The 21,046-nt window shown below is 41.5% G+C and overlaps 1 protein-coding gene across 5 annotated transcripts in view; it reads right to left on the bottom strand.

Annotated features, from left to right (window-relative positions):
- Positions 1–21,046, bottom strand: part of OPA1 (OPA1 mitochondrial dynamin like GTPase) — a 110,859-nt gene that overhangs the window by 41,123 nt on the left and 48,690 nt on the right. For all 5 annotated transcript variants that reach the window (XM_040349523.1, XM_040349521.1, XM_040349522.1 and 2 more), the window contains 6 exons: positions 18,557–18,665; positions 15,708–15,787; positions 15,476–15,616; positions 14,082–14,198; positions 11,957–12,050; positions 8,337–8,447 (listed from right to left, as the gene is read on the bottom strand). In XM_040349523.1, coding sequence (XP_040205457.1) covers positions 8,337–8,447; positions 11,957–12,050; positions 14,082–14,198; positions 15,476–15,616; positions 15,708–15,787; positions 18,557–18,665 — 652 coding nt within the window. The remainder of the gene's footprint in view (positions 1–8,336; positions 8,448–11,956; positions 12,051–14,081; positions 14,199–15,475; positions 15,617–15,707; positions 15,788–18,556; positions 18,666–21,046) is intronic.

The raw sequence follows: 21,046 nt of genomic DNA on the forward strand, positions 1-21,046 counted from the left end.
GCATCAGGGAACTAGTTTATAACAAAGAGTTACTTGTGTAGATCAAATAAAAACTCTGCAAAACAATGCTTCATCTGATAAAATCACTTGGCAACAAGCACACAATAAAAGACTTTTACCCTAAAAATAATAAAGAAGGTAGCATGGCAACCCTGCTACTAATTATCAGCAGAACTGAGTCCAAAGGAAGGCAGACAAGCCTGGACAAGTGTGAACTCCAAGATTACACCATCCAGTAAGCTGCTACCACTCCATGTACACAATATAGACCACTTTGAAAAGGAGAAGAGGGGCATATCTTTTTCTTACACTGATGTGCGACACATGCCAGCTGGCAGTTAAAGAATAGGGATCCTGTAGGAAAGAAGAGAGTTGGATCTACTTTGCTGCTCTTATCCTCCCAATATGCCTCACATCCACCAGCCCATCAAAAAAGCAGAATAAAACACTAAAATTAGACACATATCTAATGATCATTCAGATCATTAGATATGTGTCTCCCCTTGTTTAGTTCCAACAGGACAATAGCCAATATGCAGACCAGGAGCCGACAGCATTACAATTGTGTCTATTTATACCCGTTCCACTACCTAATAAATACAAGGGAGTACCCAGAAGCCCTAATGTTTGAAATCCAACTAGAGCTTTGTTTGTAGAGCTTGGTTCCATGACACCCTAGGATGATTTCTATTACTGTACTTTGTAAAGAGCACATTCAAGCTACTGCATGCAGAGGAGTCTGGGCGCACACTCATAACCAACAATGAAGTACAACTTCATTGCCAAACCTGAGCAGGAATTTAAATGTTCTCTCCAAAGTAGTAAGATACACAGACATGAACAAGCTTCCAGTGCAGCTGCCAAAATCACTTCCATTAATATGCTGAAAACGTGAAAACAGATTCCAGACAAATCTAGCATAAGGTGACCAGATTTTTAAAATGAAATACGGGGGCCGTATTTTCTTTTTTTTACTAGGTATAGCGGCAATCAGCGTCTTTCTGCCCGTCTCCGTCACCGCCCGCCTCACAGCCTGTCAAGTCTTACTCTCCGGACCCCGGCTACTACTGGGTGGGGAGCGGAGGAAGATCACTCTGCCAGGCAAGGCAAGGAGATAAACAGGCAGGTGGCTGGCCGGGACTTGAGCCAAGGCAGTAGAACATGCAAGCAGAGCTGAATGGGCATGCATCCAAAACTGAAGAGATATTCCCTCCGCGCTGACCAGCACATGATCATCAGAAAGAGGCACAGAAAATGGAAAAAATGTCCCTAAGCTAGTAAGAGCAGGGGTGTGTAATTCTGTTTTTTTTCCCTTCTGCACTGTCTTTGAAATTGCCCCAGCCCCTGTTCAAATCCAATCCGGGGACAGACTTGGTCCAAGGACAGTGTCCTCAATCTGGGGACTGTCCCCGGAAACCGGGGATGTCTGCTCACCCTAATCTTGCAGCCAGGAGTCTGTTTACAGGCCGATGCTGCCACCAATGTAAGGACCCATGCACAAGGGGCGCCAGTGCAAACTCTGCTGAACACACGTTTTTAAAGGCTAAAACCGGCGTTTAGAAATGCACGTGTTGCCGCAATTTCCGCTGCATTTTACCGCATTTGCGTTTATAAGCGTTTAGTTAAGAAACATCATGAGACACTCCCTAAGCTCAAAAAACAGTATTATTTAACAATTTCAGCCATTTTGTGAGACCAGAGTGAGTAGTAGCAGCTGAGAGAGCAGAAGTATACTTGTATTTATTCAGTGTGTCACTTGCCACATCACCTGCCACAAGCTGCGGATTGTCCACCTGTCACAAGTTGTGAATTGTCTACTTGCCACGTCACCTGCCACAAGTTGTGGATTGTCCACTTGCCATGTCTCCTGGCCACATCACCTGCCACAAGTTGCGGATTGTCCACCTGCCACAAGTTGTGAATTGCCCACTGGCCACATCACCTGCCACAATTGTGGATTGTCCACTTGCCATGTCACCTGGCCACGTCACCTACCACAAGTTGTGGAGTGTCCACTTGCCACGACACCTGGCCACGTCACCTACCACAAGTTTTAGATTGTCCACTTGCCACAAGTTGTGAATTGTCTATTTGTCACATCACCTGCCACAAGTTGTGGATTGTCCACAATGCAATGCAAGAAATTCTTTTTTTTTTTATATTTTTTAATGGTTTTTCATCATTTTTGAGATTTCTAATGTAAAAAAAAAATAGGTTACCTATACAAACGCTTATAAACGAAATTGCGGCAAAACACCGGTACCGCGTTTAGCCCCGTTTTGCGTCCGAAATGTGGAAAACTTTTGCGTCTGAACCCATTTATATTTCCTTCTGGAAAAACAAGGTTAAACGCAACTGCCTAAAAACGACAATAAACGAGACTGTGTGCATGGACACATAGGATAACATTGAATGTGTTCAGGCGTTTAACAGTGTCTCGTGTGCATGGGGCCTAAGCCTTACATAAGTTGTAACAAAAGGATTTAAGTGTTACTAAACTCAGGAACCTGCATTCACTATATCTGGTCTCCCACAGAAAATGGAAATGCAATTATTTTAGTAAATATAAACTGCTAAATACCTTTTCTCATCAGCAGTATATAGCAGTCTTGCAACTTCTATCAGTGTCCGGCCAAGCACTGGTTAAAGTTTGTAGGATGAGTTTTTTTTTTTGTCCTATGAAGCAGCGGGACCCCTCGCCGTCCTATGAAGCTGCAGGACCCCTGGCCTTCTGTGTGGACAGTGCTGATTGGCTCTGTGCTAAGCACCCTCTCAAAAACACAAAAAAAAAAAAAAAAAAAAAACACTCTAGCAATACACACCAAACTGAGCATGTGCAGAGTGGCCCCAAGGCTTTGTACTGTCAGGAGATGTAATGAGAACCATGAAAGAAGAGAGGGGGGGGATCAGAGAAGACAGGATCAAACAGCCTTTTTAAACAATGCACAGGATTAACTCCAAGCATACTTTACTGGATATGCAGACTAATTTTAATGTTGTGGGTTTAATTTCACTTTAAAGATGATCTATACTCAAAATCATTTTTCAAGTTCTGGATAGAGTGGAGTAGGCAGATTCACCCTCCCTCATTGTCTTGGTGGTGACCATTGACACCAAAAGTAAAATATAGCAAATCCTAAATGTTGCAGTTGTTATCAGAACCAACAGTGAGGGTAAGGCTTGGTTCAAATTGGTGCGATGTGAGAACTTTGAGAATCCACTGCGGGTTCCTGCATCGCACCCGACTCGCGCAATGCCATGTGCGAACCCCAGGGAGTGTCAATACAAAGTTAATGACATCCTCAGATCGATTTGCTTATCGCAGTGGGAACTATCTGTTCACACATGAAATCGCATCGCATTGGTTGGGAACACCCATGAGATTAGATTCTGGTGCAGAACAAAAAATAGGGTCCTGCAAGACTCTGCGATTCACATTCAGCCATACAATCTGTATGGCTGAATTCGCATCACACAGACATCACGTGATTTTCACAGCAGTGCGGTACGAATCACATGCAGTGCCGCACAGCGCACCAGTGTGAACCCAGCCTCAATGTTTTTATGGAGACATTTAATCCAGCGACATCTGTCCAAGATGGGGAAACCCCTTCACTTTGTAGACATTTCCTCATACTTCTTATTGTATTTCCACGACAGGACATAAAGGAAAAATCGGCCCAATAGGATATTATCTATTCCCTACTAATTGTAGATTTATGTACTTTGACCCCAACGTAAGCAAGAGTTACCTGGGCACAATCTTGGGGTTTTTGGAGACTTCTTTTAGCATTGAACAGTTAGTGTTTGACAAAAAAAAAAAACCTAAGGCTGGCTTTACAAGTATCAGGCTGATCGAAAGAAAAACAATGGATTTGGAGACATCAGTCAGCGTTCAGGTTTAATCTGATGGGCCAACCACTTCACAACAAATTAGCATGCAGTTGTTTGAATTTTATGCTACTTGTACATTATTTTCCTTACAGTAGAATGGTTGATTTTCAATCATTTGATGATCTTTTTTATTCCCTTGCTAAATTCATAGGCATCTACCACTTTTTTTTCCTGAGGGCCTCAGAGAGCTCTTTTAATCTTGGCATGAGGACACCACAAGTCAATAGCAAAGAAAAACACCAGACCCTAGGTATCCGAGTTGTTAAAATAAGACAGGGTCTACTTGCAAACACTTTTAATCCTTGGCACATAATCTGGAACAAGATTGGAAGCGGTGGTAAATGTGGGGGTGTATTTACATTTTTCCAAATGACAAAGCTGCATTTTTGTTAATTTTAGATAAATTCAAATTAACGCCAGGTCATTTTTTTTGTGTCAATTGTTCAAGTACATTACCTCTAATATCACATCAACAGAGTAAACATGCACAATTGAATTTTTTTGTAAGAAAAAAAACAAAAAAACACAAAAAAACACCTATACATTTTAGTACTATATAAACCGGCAAGACAAACGAGCAATAAATATTTTTACAAGCATACTAGTATAAGTTAGATGCAAGACTGCCCTCTTGTGATTACAATTCAAACTCATTTTACTGCCAACATCTTTGTGTGGACCCGCTATACCCAAGGCTGGCCATACATTAATCCGTTATTTTGTTGTTGTTTTTTTGATCACCCAGCAGGCTAATTAAAAGAAAACTGGATTGATTTCCCCATCCACACAAGCAAGGTGGGGATTGAGGAATCAGGGACTCCTTCCTCAGAATACACTGATCATCACCTTCAGCACTAATAAAGCAAAACATTTCCAACAAGCTCATTTGTCAGAATGCCATCATTACATTGACTCCTCTGGAACAAGAACGGCCCATAGATGGAAATTTGGCCAGACCCTGAGAACTGGCCAAATTCCCATCCATGGAAAAGCCCAGGCCACGTTCAAGTCATTTCTGTACCCTGGACACTTATTAAACTAGTTTAAATTACACTTAAGCCCAAAGTGCATGAAATTTTAGGCACTGCAAACTTCAACTGTACATTGTAACTATTAAGGCCAGTTCACACTATAGAAATGCAGTCCGGACGCGTTTTTGCCTTCCTCTGGATCAACTGTGGGAATGGAGTTGGGTGTATAGGATTTTACTGTGTTTTTTATTTTTGTTTTTTTATTTTTTGTGGTTGAACTGGATGGACTTGTGTCTTTTTTCAACCTGACTAACTATGTAACTATGTAACTATGTTCCAGATGCTTTTCTGCATGGGCGTTTTTGACGTGCTTTTGACACATTCCTGTGCTTTTTTGATGCAGTCCAGTGCATTTTCCCCCCTTTTTTTTCTTGACATGTGTGTTCCAGTGCGTTTTTGATGCTTTTTACAGAGTTCCAGTACAGTCCAGTGCAGGAAAACGTAGCATGTTTTTTTTTTTTTTCTGGAACAGGATTGACAGGCTTCCGATGGTCGCATCCATCGCGTCACGAGTAGCCGAAAGAAGGCAAACGTCGGTGCGGCTCTATACGGCGCCTGCTCACCGACGTTCGGCTACTTTCGGAAAATTGTGACGCACTGTATGCAACCGTCGGAAGCCTGTCAATGAAATAGGAACGCCCAGTCCCGCAGCCCATACCCGGAAGCGGCGGAGAACATCGCTCTCTAGTACTGCTTCGATTTAAAAAAAAACAACCGATTCCCCTTCACAAAACGAGCCTCAATCTAATGTTAAATTGTGTTTTTGGGTGAACCTCCACTTTAACATGCTGTTTTTCTGCCTAGTTAATCTCCTAAAAGGGAGGATAGTACCCCCAAGGTCAATTGCTGCTGTGTCCGTCCATGAACAGAAGAGAAAATCGGTTTATAACATTTTAGAACAAAGAAAAAACGTTTTGTTTTTCAAAAATTATTGGTCTTCATTCATTTATTTAGCAAAAAATAAAAAATAAAAACACCAAAATAAATCTCCATTTGTGTGAAAATTATAAAACTAATCTGGGTACAGTGTAGCAGGACCGTGCAATTGTCAAAGTGCGACAGCACTGAAAATTGGCCTGGTCAGGTAGGGGGTAAAAGTGGCCAGTAGGCAAGTGGTTAATAAGCTATGAGTACCGTATTTATTGGGGTATAGCGCGCTCCCGCGTATAGCGCGCACCCCTAAAGTTGCCCGAATTCCTGTGGAAAAAATATTTTTGTACTTACAGTTTTGGTGTCTTGCGCGGCATCCATCGGCGGCCTCGTCGGGTCCGGCGTCGGTCTGCGGCTTCGGGTGTCCTCTTCGTCGGGTTCCGGCGTCCTCCCCGCTCGTTTCCCGCGCCGAGTTTGAATACTGCGCCGACATATACATAGCGCAGTACACTTGTGCAGGCTCGGCTACTCTCGCGCTGACGTCCTGTACGTCAGCGCGAGAGGAGCCGAGACTGCCCGACTATACAGGTGGTTCTCAAAAAATTAGCATATTGTGATAAAGTTCATTATTTTCTGTAATGTACTGATAAACATTAGACTTTCATATATTTTAGATTCATTACACACAACTGAAGTAGTTCAAGCCTTTTTATTGTTTTAATTTTGATGATTTTGGCATACAGCTCATGAAAACCCAAAATTCCTATCTCAAAAAATTAGCATATTTCATCTGACCAATAAAAGAAAAGTGTTTTTAATAAAAAAAAGTCAACCTTCAAATAATTATGTTCAGTTATGCACTCAATACTTGGTCGGGAATCCTTTTGCAGAAATGACTGCTTCAATGCGGCGTGGCATGGAGGCAATCAGCCTGTGGCACTGCTGAGGTGTTATGGAGGCCCAGGATGCTTCGGTAGCGGCCTTAAGCTCATCCAGAGTGTTGGGTCTTGCGTCTCTCAACTTTCTCTTCCCAATATCCCACAGATTCTCTATGGGGTTCAGGTCAGGAGAGTTGGCAGGCCAATTGAGCACAGTAATACCATGGTCAGTAAACCATTTACCAGTGGTTTTGGCACTGTGAGCAGGTGCCAGGTCGTGCTGAAAAATGAAATCTTCATCTCCATAAAGCTTTTCAGCAGATGGAAGCATGAAGTGCTCCAAAATCTCCTGATAGCTAGCTGCATTCACCCTGCCCTTGATAAAACACAGTGGACCAACACCAGCAGCTGACATGGCACCCCAGACCATCACTGACTGTGGGTACTTGACACTGGACTTCAGGCATTTTGGCATTTCCCTCTCCCCAGTCTTCCTCCAGACTCTGGCACCTTGATTACCGAATGACATGCAAAATTTGCTTTCATCCGAAAAAAGTACTTTGGACCACTGAGCAACAGACCAGTGTTGCTTCTCTGTAGCCCAGGTCAGGTGCTTCTGCCGCTGTTTCTGGTTCAAAAGTGGCTTGACCTGGGGGAATGCGGCACCTGTAGCCCATTTCCTGCACACGCCTGTACACGGTGGCTCTGGATGTTTCTACTCCAGACTCAGTCCACTGCTTCCGCAGGTCCCCCAAGGTCTGGAATCGGTCCTTCTCCACAATCTTCCTCAGGGTCCGGTCACCTCTTCTCGTGCAGCGTTTTCTGCCACACTTTTTCCTTCCCACAGACTTCCCACTGAGGTGCCTTGATACAGCACTCTGGGAACAGCCTATTCGTTCAGAAATTTCTTTCTGTGTCTTACCCTCTTGCTTGAGGGTGTCAATGATGGCCTTCTGGACAGCAGTCAGGTCGGCAGTCTTACCCATGATTGCGGTTTGGAGTAATGAACCAGGCTGGGAGTTTTTAAAAGCCTCAGGAATCTTTTGCAGGTGTTTAGAGTTAATTAGTTGATTCAGATGATTAGGTTAAGAGCTCGTTTAGAGAACCTTTTCATGATATGCTAATTTTTTGAGATAGGAATTTTGGGTTTTCATGAGCTGTATGCCAAAATCATCAATATTAAAACAATAAAAAGGCTTGAACTACTTCAGTTGTGTGTAATGAATCTAAAATATATGAAAGTCCAATGTTTATCAGTACATTACAGAAAATAATGAACTTTATCACAATATGCTAATTTTTGGAGAACCACCTGTACACGAGTGTACTGCGCTCGGTATATGTCGGCGCAGTATTCAAACTCGGCGCGGGAAAGCGGGTATCGGCGTATATCGCGCACCCACGATTTTGCCCTGATTTTCAGGGCAAAAAAGTGCGCGGTATACGCCGATAAATACGGTAAGTATCACATGATGTGAAACATGTCAGCCACCTTTTCCTGTTGACTGCGTTTTGACTGTATTGCTTTGTTTTTTGGATTTTATTTGTACAATAAAGACATAGTTTTAAGGAGTGCGGCAGTCCAGGATCTTCTTCTATTCAAGTGGTTAATAACACAGGAAAATGTTTGCTCTGCATACATGAACAAAAAGACAGAACTTACTAAGATCTTCTGCTAGTTGGACCCTCTTTCCGGTTAGCAAGTTAACTTTTTTATCACAGTCTTCAGCAAAGTCTTCCAAGATCTCCTTTACATTTTTCTCTAATCGCCTTACTGCAAGAAAAAGATAAGCAGAGTTACGTTACCCACAGGCATTCGATGATGAGTAAACTTGTCTTTGTTTTACAAACTTTGACACAGGCATGTCCATATTCTCAGATAGAACTGTTATCTTGGGGGAACCACAGAACCCAACCCATACAATTAGGGCTGCCCATTCACAAGGAGGGTGGTCAGACGTGCAGCCACAACCCAAATGCCCTCTGGACAGTACTGCAGCAGTTTCCACAAACCTAATTTAAAGGGAAACAAGACAGAAAACTATGGCTGCACAGATCTCAGGTGAACAACTGAATATGTCACCCAACAGCATCAGCCATTAACCACTTCCTGCCGGCCTGACGACTTTCTACGGCCGCAGTGTAGATCCCAATTGCCGGGAGGCCGTCTATATACAGCCTCCAGCCACTGGGCACGCCGCCGCATCACTGAGAGGCCAATGCTTTTGCCTAGCGTCCGCGATGTCCGCCAGGCACCCACGATCGGCGGTTACACAGACAAAGACGTGGATCTGTGTGTGTAAACACACAGATCCACGTCCCGTCAGGGAGAGAGGAGACCGATGCTGTGTCCCTTGTACATAGGGACACAGATCGGTCCCCTCCCCCTACAGTTAGAACACTCACTAAGCTACACATTTAACCCCTTCCCTCACCCTCTAGTGTTAACCCCCTCACTGCCAATCACAGTATACAGTAATTAGTGCACATTTATAGCACTGGTCGCTGTATAAATGTGAATGGTGTCAAAAGTGTCTAATGTGTCCGCTGTAATGTCGCAGTCCCAATAAAAATCGCAGATCGCCACCATTACTAGTAAAAATATGTAGAATACGTATCGGCCTAAACTGAGAAAAAAAATGTTTTTAAATTGGGATATTTATTATAGGAACAAGTAACAAATATTATATTTTTTTTCAAAATTGTCACTCTTTTTTTGTTTACAGCGCAAAAAATTAAAACCGCAGGAGGTGATACCACCAAAAGAACGCTCTATTTGTGGGGAAAAAAAGGACATAAATTTTGTTTGGGAGCCACGTCGCACGACTGCGCAATTGTCAGTTAAATCGTCGCAGTGCCGGAAGCTGAAATTTCGCCTGGGCAGGAGGGGGGTATATGTGCCCAGTAAGCAAGTGGTTAAATTTTCAATTAGCACTATTGAATCTGCAGGTACCTAGACATGCCACCAAATGTTAATACTAATGCTGGTTATACACACAGATTATTATTGTTCAACCTGCAGGCTTTGTTTTTTCAGTCAAAGAATGTCAAATGGTGGGTGGCATGTAGTGAAATTTAAATAGCGTGTGTTATTTAAAGGGTCACTAAAGGATTTTTTTTTTTTTTGCTGAAATGACTGTTTACAGGGTATAGAGACCCAATAGTTAACTGATTCCTTTTAAAAATAGATAAAAATCAATCATATAATGTGCCTGCAGTTTCGTTTCGTTTTTGCTCTTGTTTCCTGGTTCTCTGATGTACAGTGAGCCAATAGAGGGCAGTGATACTTTGTCTAAAACTCCTCCGCACCAATCCAGTTTCGTTTTACACATAGTAATCACACCTCCTTGATTAGTCACCACAGTGAGTAATCTCCCAGTACTGTGGTGATCAGGAAACAGACAACCAGGAAGTGTCCAGAACAGAGGGGATTTACAGCAACATCAAAGCAAAAACGAACAATGAGGACATGAAACCAGGACTGCAGTAAGGTAAAGGAAGCTATTTAGCTAAAAAAAAAAATCCTTTAGTGACCCTTTAAGCCTATATGCTGGCAAATGTATAAAAAATATATTTAAAAGATTATAATTACCAATGCAAGATCACAAGGAGCTTGTATATAGCAAGGTAAGAGCCTCAAAAATAAGACTCAAAAGGAAAAACTACAAAAACCCAAATTTATGAAGAGCCTACTCAAATATCAAAGTAGAACTGAAGGTAAAACTCCCCCCCCCCATTTTGGACAAAATAGAGATGATTAGAACATCAATTAGATTTGTTATTGGTGTCTGTGTCCCCATCAGGGAAATTCACCCCTCTATTTGTCCTGTTTACCATTATCAATTAAAGTGAAAGTAAAAGAAAATCCCAAATTTCGGGTTGTCCCCAAAACAGTAACAGAGGAAAAATCTTTCAATGAGACCACTAGTTCTGGTTGCTAACCTGGGGGATGCCAACGGATTCCCTTAATTTACAGGTATTTCATCTCATTTCCTGTTTTGGCCAGGAAGTGAAGGGAAACCCCCGCAAATGGGACACTCCCTTACTCTATCCAAAATGCTTTGGTCTTGATAAAGTCAGGATCTTAGACCAATACGACGTAGGGGTAAAAAAGGATTTGCGGACCAGTCTAGTAGTGCTAGCTAAACAAGAAATTAACCCATGCAGTGCAGGCATAGCCCCATTGCAAGGGATAATTTATTAATTGCCTAGAGATGGGCTTTAAGTGTAGACCCAAGGACTACCGTTCCTTATCTGCGTGCTTGTGCCAAGTCAGTGACACTGAAAGTTGCAAAGACAGTAGGCCAAAATAGCTGCCAGGCAACTAGTATTTTCAGAAAGTTGTCAGCAATGGAGGCTCCATGTGTCTCTAAAGAAAGGTTTACTTTAAGATATTAAACAATTCCATACCAGGCCTATTCTGGCACTCCTCTCCTACATGTAAAAATCATAATTTTTTTGCTCCAAAATTACTCAGAACCCCCCACACATACATGTGTTTTTAGGAGATACCTTAGGGAATAAAATGGTGGTCATTGCAACGTTTGATGTCACACAGTATTTGTGCAACGTTTTTTTGGGGAAAAAAAATAAAAGTTTCACAAATTAAAAAAACAAAAACAGTAAAGTTAGCCAATTTTTTGTATAATGTGAAAGATGATGATGCGCAGAGAAAATGGTTACCCAACACATCACGCCTTAAAATTGCGCACTCGTCGAATGCCACCAAACTTCGCTAATTTAAAATCTCCATAGGCGACACTTTAAAATTGTTTACAGGTTACATGTTTAAAGTTAGAGGAGGTCTAGTGCTAGAATTGTTGCTTTTGCTCCAACACACGAGGCGATTCCTCACATTTGTGGTTTGAACAGCATTTAAATATGTGGGCGGGACTTGTGTGTGTTCGCTTCTTTGTGCGAGCACACGTAGACAGGGATAGGCATTCAGATATCCCCACTGAAAGTAAAGGACGTCTTATGACGTACTGTGGGCGGGAAGTGGTTAAGGACCCTCAAGTTTTAGTTACCTGTATAAAAAAGAGAAGACCGGGATCCTTACTCTAAAATACAGCAATAAAAATTAGGGATTTCTCAAATTCCTCACTTCAGTTTCTAGTATTATATTTCAGATACTTTTATAGATACAGTTTTCGGGGTTGAAAACATTGATACTTTCCTTTATGGTCAGTTTAAGTTTAAATTTTGTTTAGTCAATACAGTTTGCAAAGTACAATGTTTTTTACTACTGCAGACGAAGTCACGACACCATTTCCCAAATCCTACCTTCTGTGTTTGTTAGCTGCTGCCTTAAGGTATTTGCAGTGATTGCCAACATCCGCTGTATTCTCCAAAAAAGGACCACATCATTGCATTCCAACTAAAAAAAAAACAATTTCGTAGTAAGGGTAAGACATTTTCAGATCTTAGAAAAGGCTAGTATCCAGTGTTCCTTAATTACCACCATAGGGTGTGCCTGCAGTATTTCCAAATCATCTTCTGATGGTCTGAATATGGCAATGAAACATTCTGCTTTAAGACAGACTAGTTGTCATGGAATTTCCGACTAAATTCTCAGGCACAGAAATTGGCATTTTTGATTAGAGACCTTCCCTAGCAACCAGAACATCTCAGAGCAGCTGGCTGCAGATCCAGATGTTAAAGAGCCCCTAGGACTTGGGACAAGATATGGAGCAGAAATACTATAAGAACACTCCATATGGGTAAGAGAAAAATGTGCACACTACTAGTATGACAATATATATATATAAAAAAAGACAAAGTCCATCCAGTTCAACCATAAAAAAAAAAAAAGATATATCACGCAAGCCAATATACCCAATTCTATACCCACAGTTGATCAATAAGGCAAAAAAAAAAAAAAAAACACAGCAGAGCATAATCCAATTTGCTACACAGGGGAAAAAAATCCTTCCTGATCCCCCGAGAGGCAATCGGATTTTGCCTGGATCAACGTTACCTATAAATGTCAGTACCCAGTTATATTCTGTACATTTAGGAAAGAATCCAGGTCTTTCTTAAAGCACTCTACTGAGCTGGAACCACCTCTGGAGGGAGTCTATTCCACATTTTCACAGCTCTTACTGTGAAGAAACCTTTCCGTATTTGGAGGTGAAATCTCCTTTCCTCTAGACGTAGCCCCCTTGTCCTTTGTGTTGACCGTAAAGTGAATAACTCAACACCAAGTTCACTATATGGACCCCTTATATATTTGTACATGTTGATAATATCCCCCCTTATTCTTATTCTCCTCTTCTCAAGAGTGAATAAATTCAGTTCTTCTAATCTTTCCTCATAGCTGAGCTCCTCCATGCCTCTTATCAGTTTGGTTGCCCTTCTCTGCACTCTCCAGTTCCCCAATATCCTTTTTAAGAACCGGAGCCCAAAACTGAACTGCATAATCCAGATGAGGTCTTACTAATGATTTGTACAGGGGCAAAATGATATCTCTGTCTCTGGAGTCCATACCTCTCAATACAAGAAAGGACTTTGCTCACTTTGGAGAACGCAGCTTGGCATTGCATGTTATTATTGAGCTTATGATCTACCAAAACCCCCAAATCCTTCTCCACTACATATCCCCCCAGTTGTACTCCCCCTAGTATGTATGATGCATGCATATTCTTAGCCCCCAAGTGCATTACTTTACATTTATCAACATTAAACCTCATCTGCCACATAGTCAAACAATTAGACAGAGAATTGAGGTTGGCTTGTAAATTGGAGACAATAAAACTATTGTTTTTATTCTACGAAATGTTCTATTAAATTGCTTCTTGAACTCAACATAAAATTCAGATATTGGACAGCAACATTTAATAATATTGTATAATGATGTATAATGATGTGATCTGACAACACCATTTAAATATCAGAGTGTTAACCACTTCAACACTGGGCACTTTGACCTCCTTCCTGCCCAAGACAATTTTCAACTTTCAGCGCTGTCACACTTTGAATGAAAATTGCATGGTCATGCAACACTGTACCCTCCTCCCCTGTGTGTGCGATTTATATGGCATTTTATTTAAAAGCGTCCCGTCCTGTGTATGATTTATAAAAATAAATGCTGCAAATACCTAATTTGAGAGCGGAGATCGCAATCACATGACCAGCCGGATCTCTCCTTTCCTCCTCAGAGAAGAATCCCCCGCTGACGTCAGTCAGGAGGGGAGGAAGAGGAGATATCCAGCCGGTCATGTGATCGCGATCTCCGCTCTCAAATTAGGTATTTGCAGCATTTATTTTTATAAATCATACACAGGACGGGACGCTTTTAAATAAAATGCCATTTTTTACAGCTGCATGCCTCTACCATTAGGTTTTCTTTAATACAATTCACTGGGGCCATTACAAAGACTTTATTTTATAAATAAAAAAAACTTCTTACCTCAGAATCTACAAAATGTCTCTGATAGTAATAGAATCCTCTCCTGCAAAGATTACAGTGACCGAGAGCAGACCTCAAAAAATGTTTTCTGAAGACTTGGTGCCACGTGTCCTTGATCTGCAAAAGTTGTGATGTTTTTTGCATTAACTTAGTCATTATTAAATATTAAATAGAAAAAGAGCACATGAGAAAAACAAAACATAAAAAAGTTAGCGGTGTTAAAAGCATCAGCAACCTAAAGAAAAAAGGGTGGTTATTTCACATACTTGATACAATAATTTGTTTTGCAAAAGGTACAAGAAGGGAATGTAAATATTGTATGTATATGCAAGGGGGTAGATGCATTTCAATATGTAATTTAAAAGGTTGTGCGAGCATAGAAGCCTTTGGATCGTCTCCTAGTAAAGTGGCATAACAAGGACCACAGGAAGTCTTCTTACCCTTGCCTTTCATATGATCACTGCCTGGGTAGTTCTAGGGATTAACTAGGAAGATAGGCTCCCAGATCCACTGCAGCCAAGCACAGTGCACAGTGTAGGATCAGATTCCAAGGCTAATAGACCATATCAAGCCTTGGACTGGAAGGACATCAGAAGACACCACCTCTTCCCCCTGCAGTGCCTATGTGTCGTAGAAACCAGGAACCATAGGATAGCTATTGCCAATAACAATTATTAGTAATTTAGAGGGTCAGAGCCTAAAACAGGGAAAAGAAAGAGAACACCCAGGAGAGCAAGCCTCCATAACTTTTGAAGAGCTAAATGAACCTGTCTAACATGAGGAAAAACAAAAATGATTTTGCAATCCCATGAAGCCTACTTTTTAAGGCTGGGTTCACATTTCTGACAGATGCAGCCTCGCAGCAGGAGTCTGGTGCGTCCCCGTTCTCCGTTTCAGGGATGAATCTGTATTTATTTTTTTTGCCTGAATTTGGCCCGGTAAGCCTCTGCTCTCAGCCGCAACGGAGATACGTAAACTAGCTCCATAGAGGGCTGGTCGCATAGGTGTGAACTCAGCCTAAAACTTTTGGAAGAAATATCTCCTGTGTTGGTGGCGTAGTCCTGAAAGCAGACTCTGGGAAAAAGTTTTTAGCATAAAAGGGAAAACTAAGGCAGCCACCAAATCTAAAGACTGGTACATTTTGTACTTGGGTTAAGCCATTCTTTGAGAAGAAAATACCTTGCTGGTGAAGCCCGTGCCTCAGTATCCCTATCTCTCACACACACACCAGAGATTATATATATATATATATATATATATATATATATATATATATATATATATATATATATATATATATATATATATATATATATATATATATATATATATATATATATTTTTTTTAATTAAATATTTTTTATTTCTCTAGGTGTAATTTATTTGGTACTCACCAAGACCGGGTCAACTTCAATTCCCCGTGTTTCTAGATTCTTTCTGACTGTAGTGACTTCATCGCTGGCAAGATATGCAGGATGATCTTCATTAACTTTTAGCATCTTTTCAAGCTCATTTTGCGTTTCATTTCGTATGTTCTACATCCAGAAAACATACAAGTCCATATAAATCATATAAAAAGCTCCATTATATTTAAAAAAAAAAAATTACTTTTTCATTAGAACTTGCCTGCTCTGGAGTACGAGATATCCAAGAAATCCATCGCTCTTTCCAGCCCGGGCCAACCATATCTCGTATGACGGATTCAGCTGAAAAATGGAAACCCAGCATCAGCTGTATAATCTGCTGTTAATTAGTCACAACAGGAAGTTATCAGAAGACTAAGGCCCCTTTCACATGTGCGGACCGGACCTTATGTCCGCATTTTCATCCCTCCGTTGCGGATGAAAATGGGACATACATTGGTCCCTATGTGATTGCGGGTGTCAGCGGATGAACATCCACTGACACCCGTAATCACCCGCCTATGCAAAGATCCGATTTTTCGGACGGAAGAAAATCCTATTTTTCTTCCGTCTGGCGGATCGGATGAACACGGACATACGGTCCATGTTCATCCGATCCCCCCATAGGGGAAAACGGAGGAAAGACAGGGCGGTCCCTGCACAGTGCGGGGACCGCCCTGTCAGCCGACGGCTTAGCAGGGATTTTACGGAGGATCCCTGCTGAGCTTAAAGGACACACGGAGGCGGATCATTACTGATCCGCCCCGTGTGAAAGGGCACTAATAGTGACATAGGCAAATCTATCAAGTAGGAGGAGGGCAAAGGAGAAGAAAAATGTAAGTATAAATATACACCAAAATATATGATACACTACTCTATGTTCTATACTCTAGTATGCACCACCGTACACTATATTCCCTACTACCAACAAATGCCCCTTCTCTAATTTGCCAAGCACAAGGCATGCAAAATCTTACATTTAAAAAAACATACATTGGGGAAAATAAAGATTTGATCCCCTGCAGATTTTGTAAGTTTGCCCACTTACAAAGAAATGTAGGGTCTATAATTCTTGTCATAGGTGTATTTTAAACGATAGAGACAGACTATCAACCACAAACCCAGTAAAAACAAAACAAAAAAACACACGATTCAAAATTTTATAAATTGAGTTGCAGTTCGGTGAATAAAATAAGTATTTGATACCCAAGCAAAACATGACTTGGTACTTGGTGGAAAAACTCTTGCTGGCAACCACAGGAGGTAGGATATTTTTTTTTTTGTAGTTCGTGACCAGGTTTGCACACATCTCAGGAGGAATTTTGGTCCACTCTTCTTTATCATCTCTAAATCCTTAAGGTTTCTTGGCTGTCACTTGGCAACTCAAAGTTTCAGCTCCCTTTATAAATTATTTATAGGATTAATGTCTGGAAACTGGCTAGGCCACTGCATGACCTTAACGTGCTTCTTCTTGAGCCACGCATTTGTTGTCTTGGCAGTATGTTTCAAGTTATTGTCATGCTGGTAGACCCATCTTCAGTATTCTGGGAAGAAGGTTCTCATCCAAGATTTTACAATACATGGCACTTCAATGCGGCAAAGACAGGCCTGTACCTTTAGCAGGGAAACAGCCCCAAAACAGAATGTTTCCACCTCCATGCTTGACTGAAGGGATGTGTTCTTGGGGTAATTTTTCTTCCTCCACACGCGGCGAATCAAGTTAATGCCAAAGAGCTAAATTTTGGCTTCATCTGACCACAGCACTTTCTCCCAATCATTCAGATGTTCATGGGAAAACTACAGACGGGCCTGTACATGTGTCTTCTTGAGGAAGGGGGCCTTGCAGGGACTGCAGGATTTCAATGACAGCGTATTGTGTTACCTGTGGTCCCAACTGCCTTGAGATTATTCACAAGCTCCTCCCGTGTAGTTCTGGGCTGATCCCTCACTTTTCTCATGATCATCCTTACCTCATGAGGCGAAATCTTGGATGGAGCTCCAGACCGAGGGCGATTGATGGTTATTTTGTATTTCTTCCATTTGCAAATAAATCGCCCAGTTGTCTCCTCCTCACCAAGCTTCTTTCTAATGGTCTTGTAGCCCATTCCAGCCTTGTGCAGGTCTTCGATCTTGTCCCTGATGTTCTTTGACAGCTCTTTGGTCTTGCCCATGATGGTGAAGTTTGAATGGCAGGAAGAGATTCTGTAAACAGGTGTCTTTTATACACATAATGAGTTGTTGCTAGGAGCACCTTCTTAAATTTACAGGACTAATCTGTGTACCACATGAGCACATACTGTAGCCAGTCTTTGGGAGATAGAATTATTGTTGGTTGGTAGGGGGATCAAAATACTTTTTACTTACTGAACTGCAACTCAATTTGTAACATTTGTATCATGTGCTTTTTCTGGATTTTTGGTTGATAGTCTGTTTTCTGGTGTGTTTAACCACTTGCTTACTGGGCACTTAAACCCCCCTCCCGCCCATACCAATTGTCAGCGCTCTCACTCTTTGAATGACAATTGCGCGGTCATACAACACTGGACCCAAATGAATTTTTATCATTTTTTCCCCACAAATAGAGCTTTCTTTTGGTGGCCTTTGATCACCTCTGTGTTTTTTATAAAAAGGTCAGAATTTAAAAATAATAAAAAATACAAAAGCGTTTATTTTGTTAATTTTTTTTGCAAACAGGTAATTTTTGTCCTTCATTGATATCTCGGTGATCACAGGGCGTGCAGGGTGCATGCAAAGGGGAGGACGTCTATTGACGTGCTCCCAGCAATTGGGGTCTGCGCTGTAGCCGTCATTCGGCTATAGCACGGGCCTCTAGTGGTTAAAATACACCTCTATCATAACCATTATAGACCCTTCATTTCTTTGTAAGTGGGCAAACTTACAAAATCTGCAGGGGATCAAATAACTTTCCCCACTGCATGCTGGTATTTTTTCTTATATCTGGTCATGCTTAATATTTTTATAAGCATATATTATATATACACACACACACACACACACACACACACACTAATTTCAAGAACCATTTTTTAACCATATTATGAAACTACTTACTATCTTTTAAGCGGCTTTGTAAGGTATCCTCCATGAAATGGATTGCAGCATCCCACTGTTGCTTGTCTGAAATGGAACGGTCCTCTAAAGCATTGTGCTGAATTACTCGCTATACAAAAAAAAAATAATTATAACATACATTATATATATATATATATATATATATATATATATATATATATATATATATATATATATATATATATATATATATATATAAATAAACATACATTATATATACAGTGAGGAAAATAAGTATTTGAACACCCTGCTATTTTGCAAGTTCTCCCACTTGGAAATCATGGAGGGGTCTGAAATTGTCATCGTAGGTGCATGTCCACTGTGAGAGACATAATCAAAAAAAAAAAATTCCAGAAATCACAATTTATGATTTTTTAACTATTTATTTGTATGATACAGCTGCAAATAAGTATTTGAACACCTGTCTATCAGCTAGAATTCTGACCCTGAAAGACCTGTTAGTCTGCCTTTAAAATGTCCACCTCCACTCCATTTATTATCCTAAATTAGATGCACCTGTTTGAGGTCATTAGCTGCATAAAGACACCTGTTCACCCCATACAATCAGTAAGAATCCAACTACTAACATGATTGCTCCAACAGTGGACCTTTTTTCACCAAGCTGCTTGGCAATTTCCCCGTAGCCCTTTCCAGTCTTGTGGAGGTGTACAATTTTGTCTCTAGTGTCTTTGGACAGCTCTTTGGTCTTGGCCAAGACCAAAGAGCTGTCCAAAGACACTAGAGACAAAATTGTACACCTCCACAAGACTGTAAAGGGCTACGGGGAAATTGCCAAGCAGCTTGGTGAAAAAAGGTCCACTGTTGGAGCAATCATTAGAAAATGGAAGAAGCTAAACATGACTGTCAATCTCCCTCGGACTGGGGCTCCATGCAAAATCTCACCTTGTGGGGTCCCAAGACCAAAGAGCTGTCCAAAGACACTAGAGACAAAATTGTACACCTCCACAAGACTGTAAAGGGCTACGGGGAAATTGCCAAGCAGCTTGGTGAAAAAAGGTCCACTGTTGGAGCAATCATTAGAAAATGGAAGAAGCTAAACATGACTGTCAATCTCCCTCGGACTGGGGCTCCATGCAAAATCTCACCTTGTGGGGTCCCAAGACCAAAGAGCTGTCCAAAGACACTAGAGACAAAATTGTACACCTCCACAAGACTGGAAAGGGCTACGGGGAAATTGCCAAGCAGCTTGGTGAAAAAAGGTCCACTGTTGGAGCAATCATTAGAAAATGGAAGAAGCTAAACATGACTGTCAATCTCCCTCGGACTGGGGCTCCATGCAAAATCTCAAACATGGCCAAGACCAAAGAGCTGTCCAAAGACACTAGAGACAAAATTGTACACCTCCACAAGACTGGAAAGGGCTACGGGGAAATTGCCAAGCAGCTTGGTGAAAAAAGGTCCACTGTTGGAGCAATCATTAGAAAATGGAAGAAGCTAAACATGACTGTCAATCTCCCTCGGACTGGGGCTCCATGCAAAATCTCACCTCGTGGGGTCTCAATGATCCTAAGAAAGGTGAGAAATCAGCCCAGGACTACACGGGAGGAGCTGGTCAATGACCTGAAAAGAGCTGGGACCACCGTTTCCAAGGTTACTGTTGGTAATACACTAAGACGTCATGGTTTGAAATCATGCATGGCACGGAAGGTTCCCTTGCTTAAACCAGCACATGTCAAGGCCCGTCTTAAGTTTGCCAATGACCATTTGGATGATCCAGAGGAGTCATGGGAGAAATTCATGTGGTCAGATGAGACCAAAATAGAACTTTTTGGTCATAATTCCACTAACTGTGTTTGGAGGAAGAAGAATGATGAGTACCATGCCAAGAACACCATCCCTACTGTGAAGCATGGGGGTGGTAGCATCATGCTTTGGGGGTGTTTTTCTGCACATGGGACAGGGCGACTGCACTGTATTAAGGAGAGGATGACCGGGGCCATGTATTGCGAGATTTTGGGCAACAACCTCCTTCCCTCAGTTAGAGCTTTGAAGATGGGTCGAGGCTGGGTCTTCCAACATGACAATGACCCGAAGCCAGGATAACCAAGGAGTGGCTCTGTAAGAAGCATATCAAGGTTCTGGCGTGGCCTAGCCAGTCTCCAGACCTAAACCCAATAGAGAATCTTTGGAGGGAGCTCAAACTCCGTGTTTCTCAGCGACAGCCCAGAAACCTGACTGATCTAGAGAAGATCTGTGTGGAGGAGTGGGCCAAAATCCCTCCTCCAGTGTGTGCAAACCTGGTGAAAAACTACAAGAAACGTTTGACCTCTGTAATTGCAAACAAAGGCTACTGTACCAAATATTAACATTGATTTTCTCAGGTGTTCAAATACTTATTTGCAGCTGTATCATACAAATAAATAGTTAAAAAAATCATGCATTGTGATTTCTGGATTTTTTTTTTTTGATTATGTCTCTCACAGTGGACATGCACCTACGATAATTTCA

The sequence above is a fragment of the Rana temporaria genome, chromosome 4 (genome assembly GCF_905171775.1).
Source record: "Rana temporaria chromosome 4, aRanTem1.1, whole genome shotgun sequence".
In the NCBI taxonomy this organism is placed as follows: domain Eukaryota; kingdom Metazoa; phylum Chordata; class Amphibia; order Anura; family Ranidae; genus Rana; species Rana temporaria.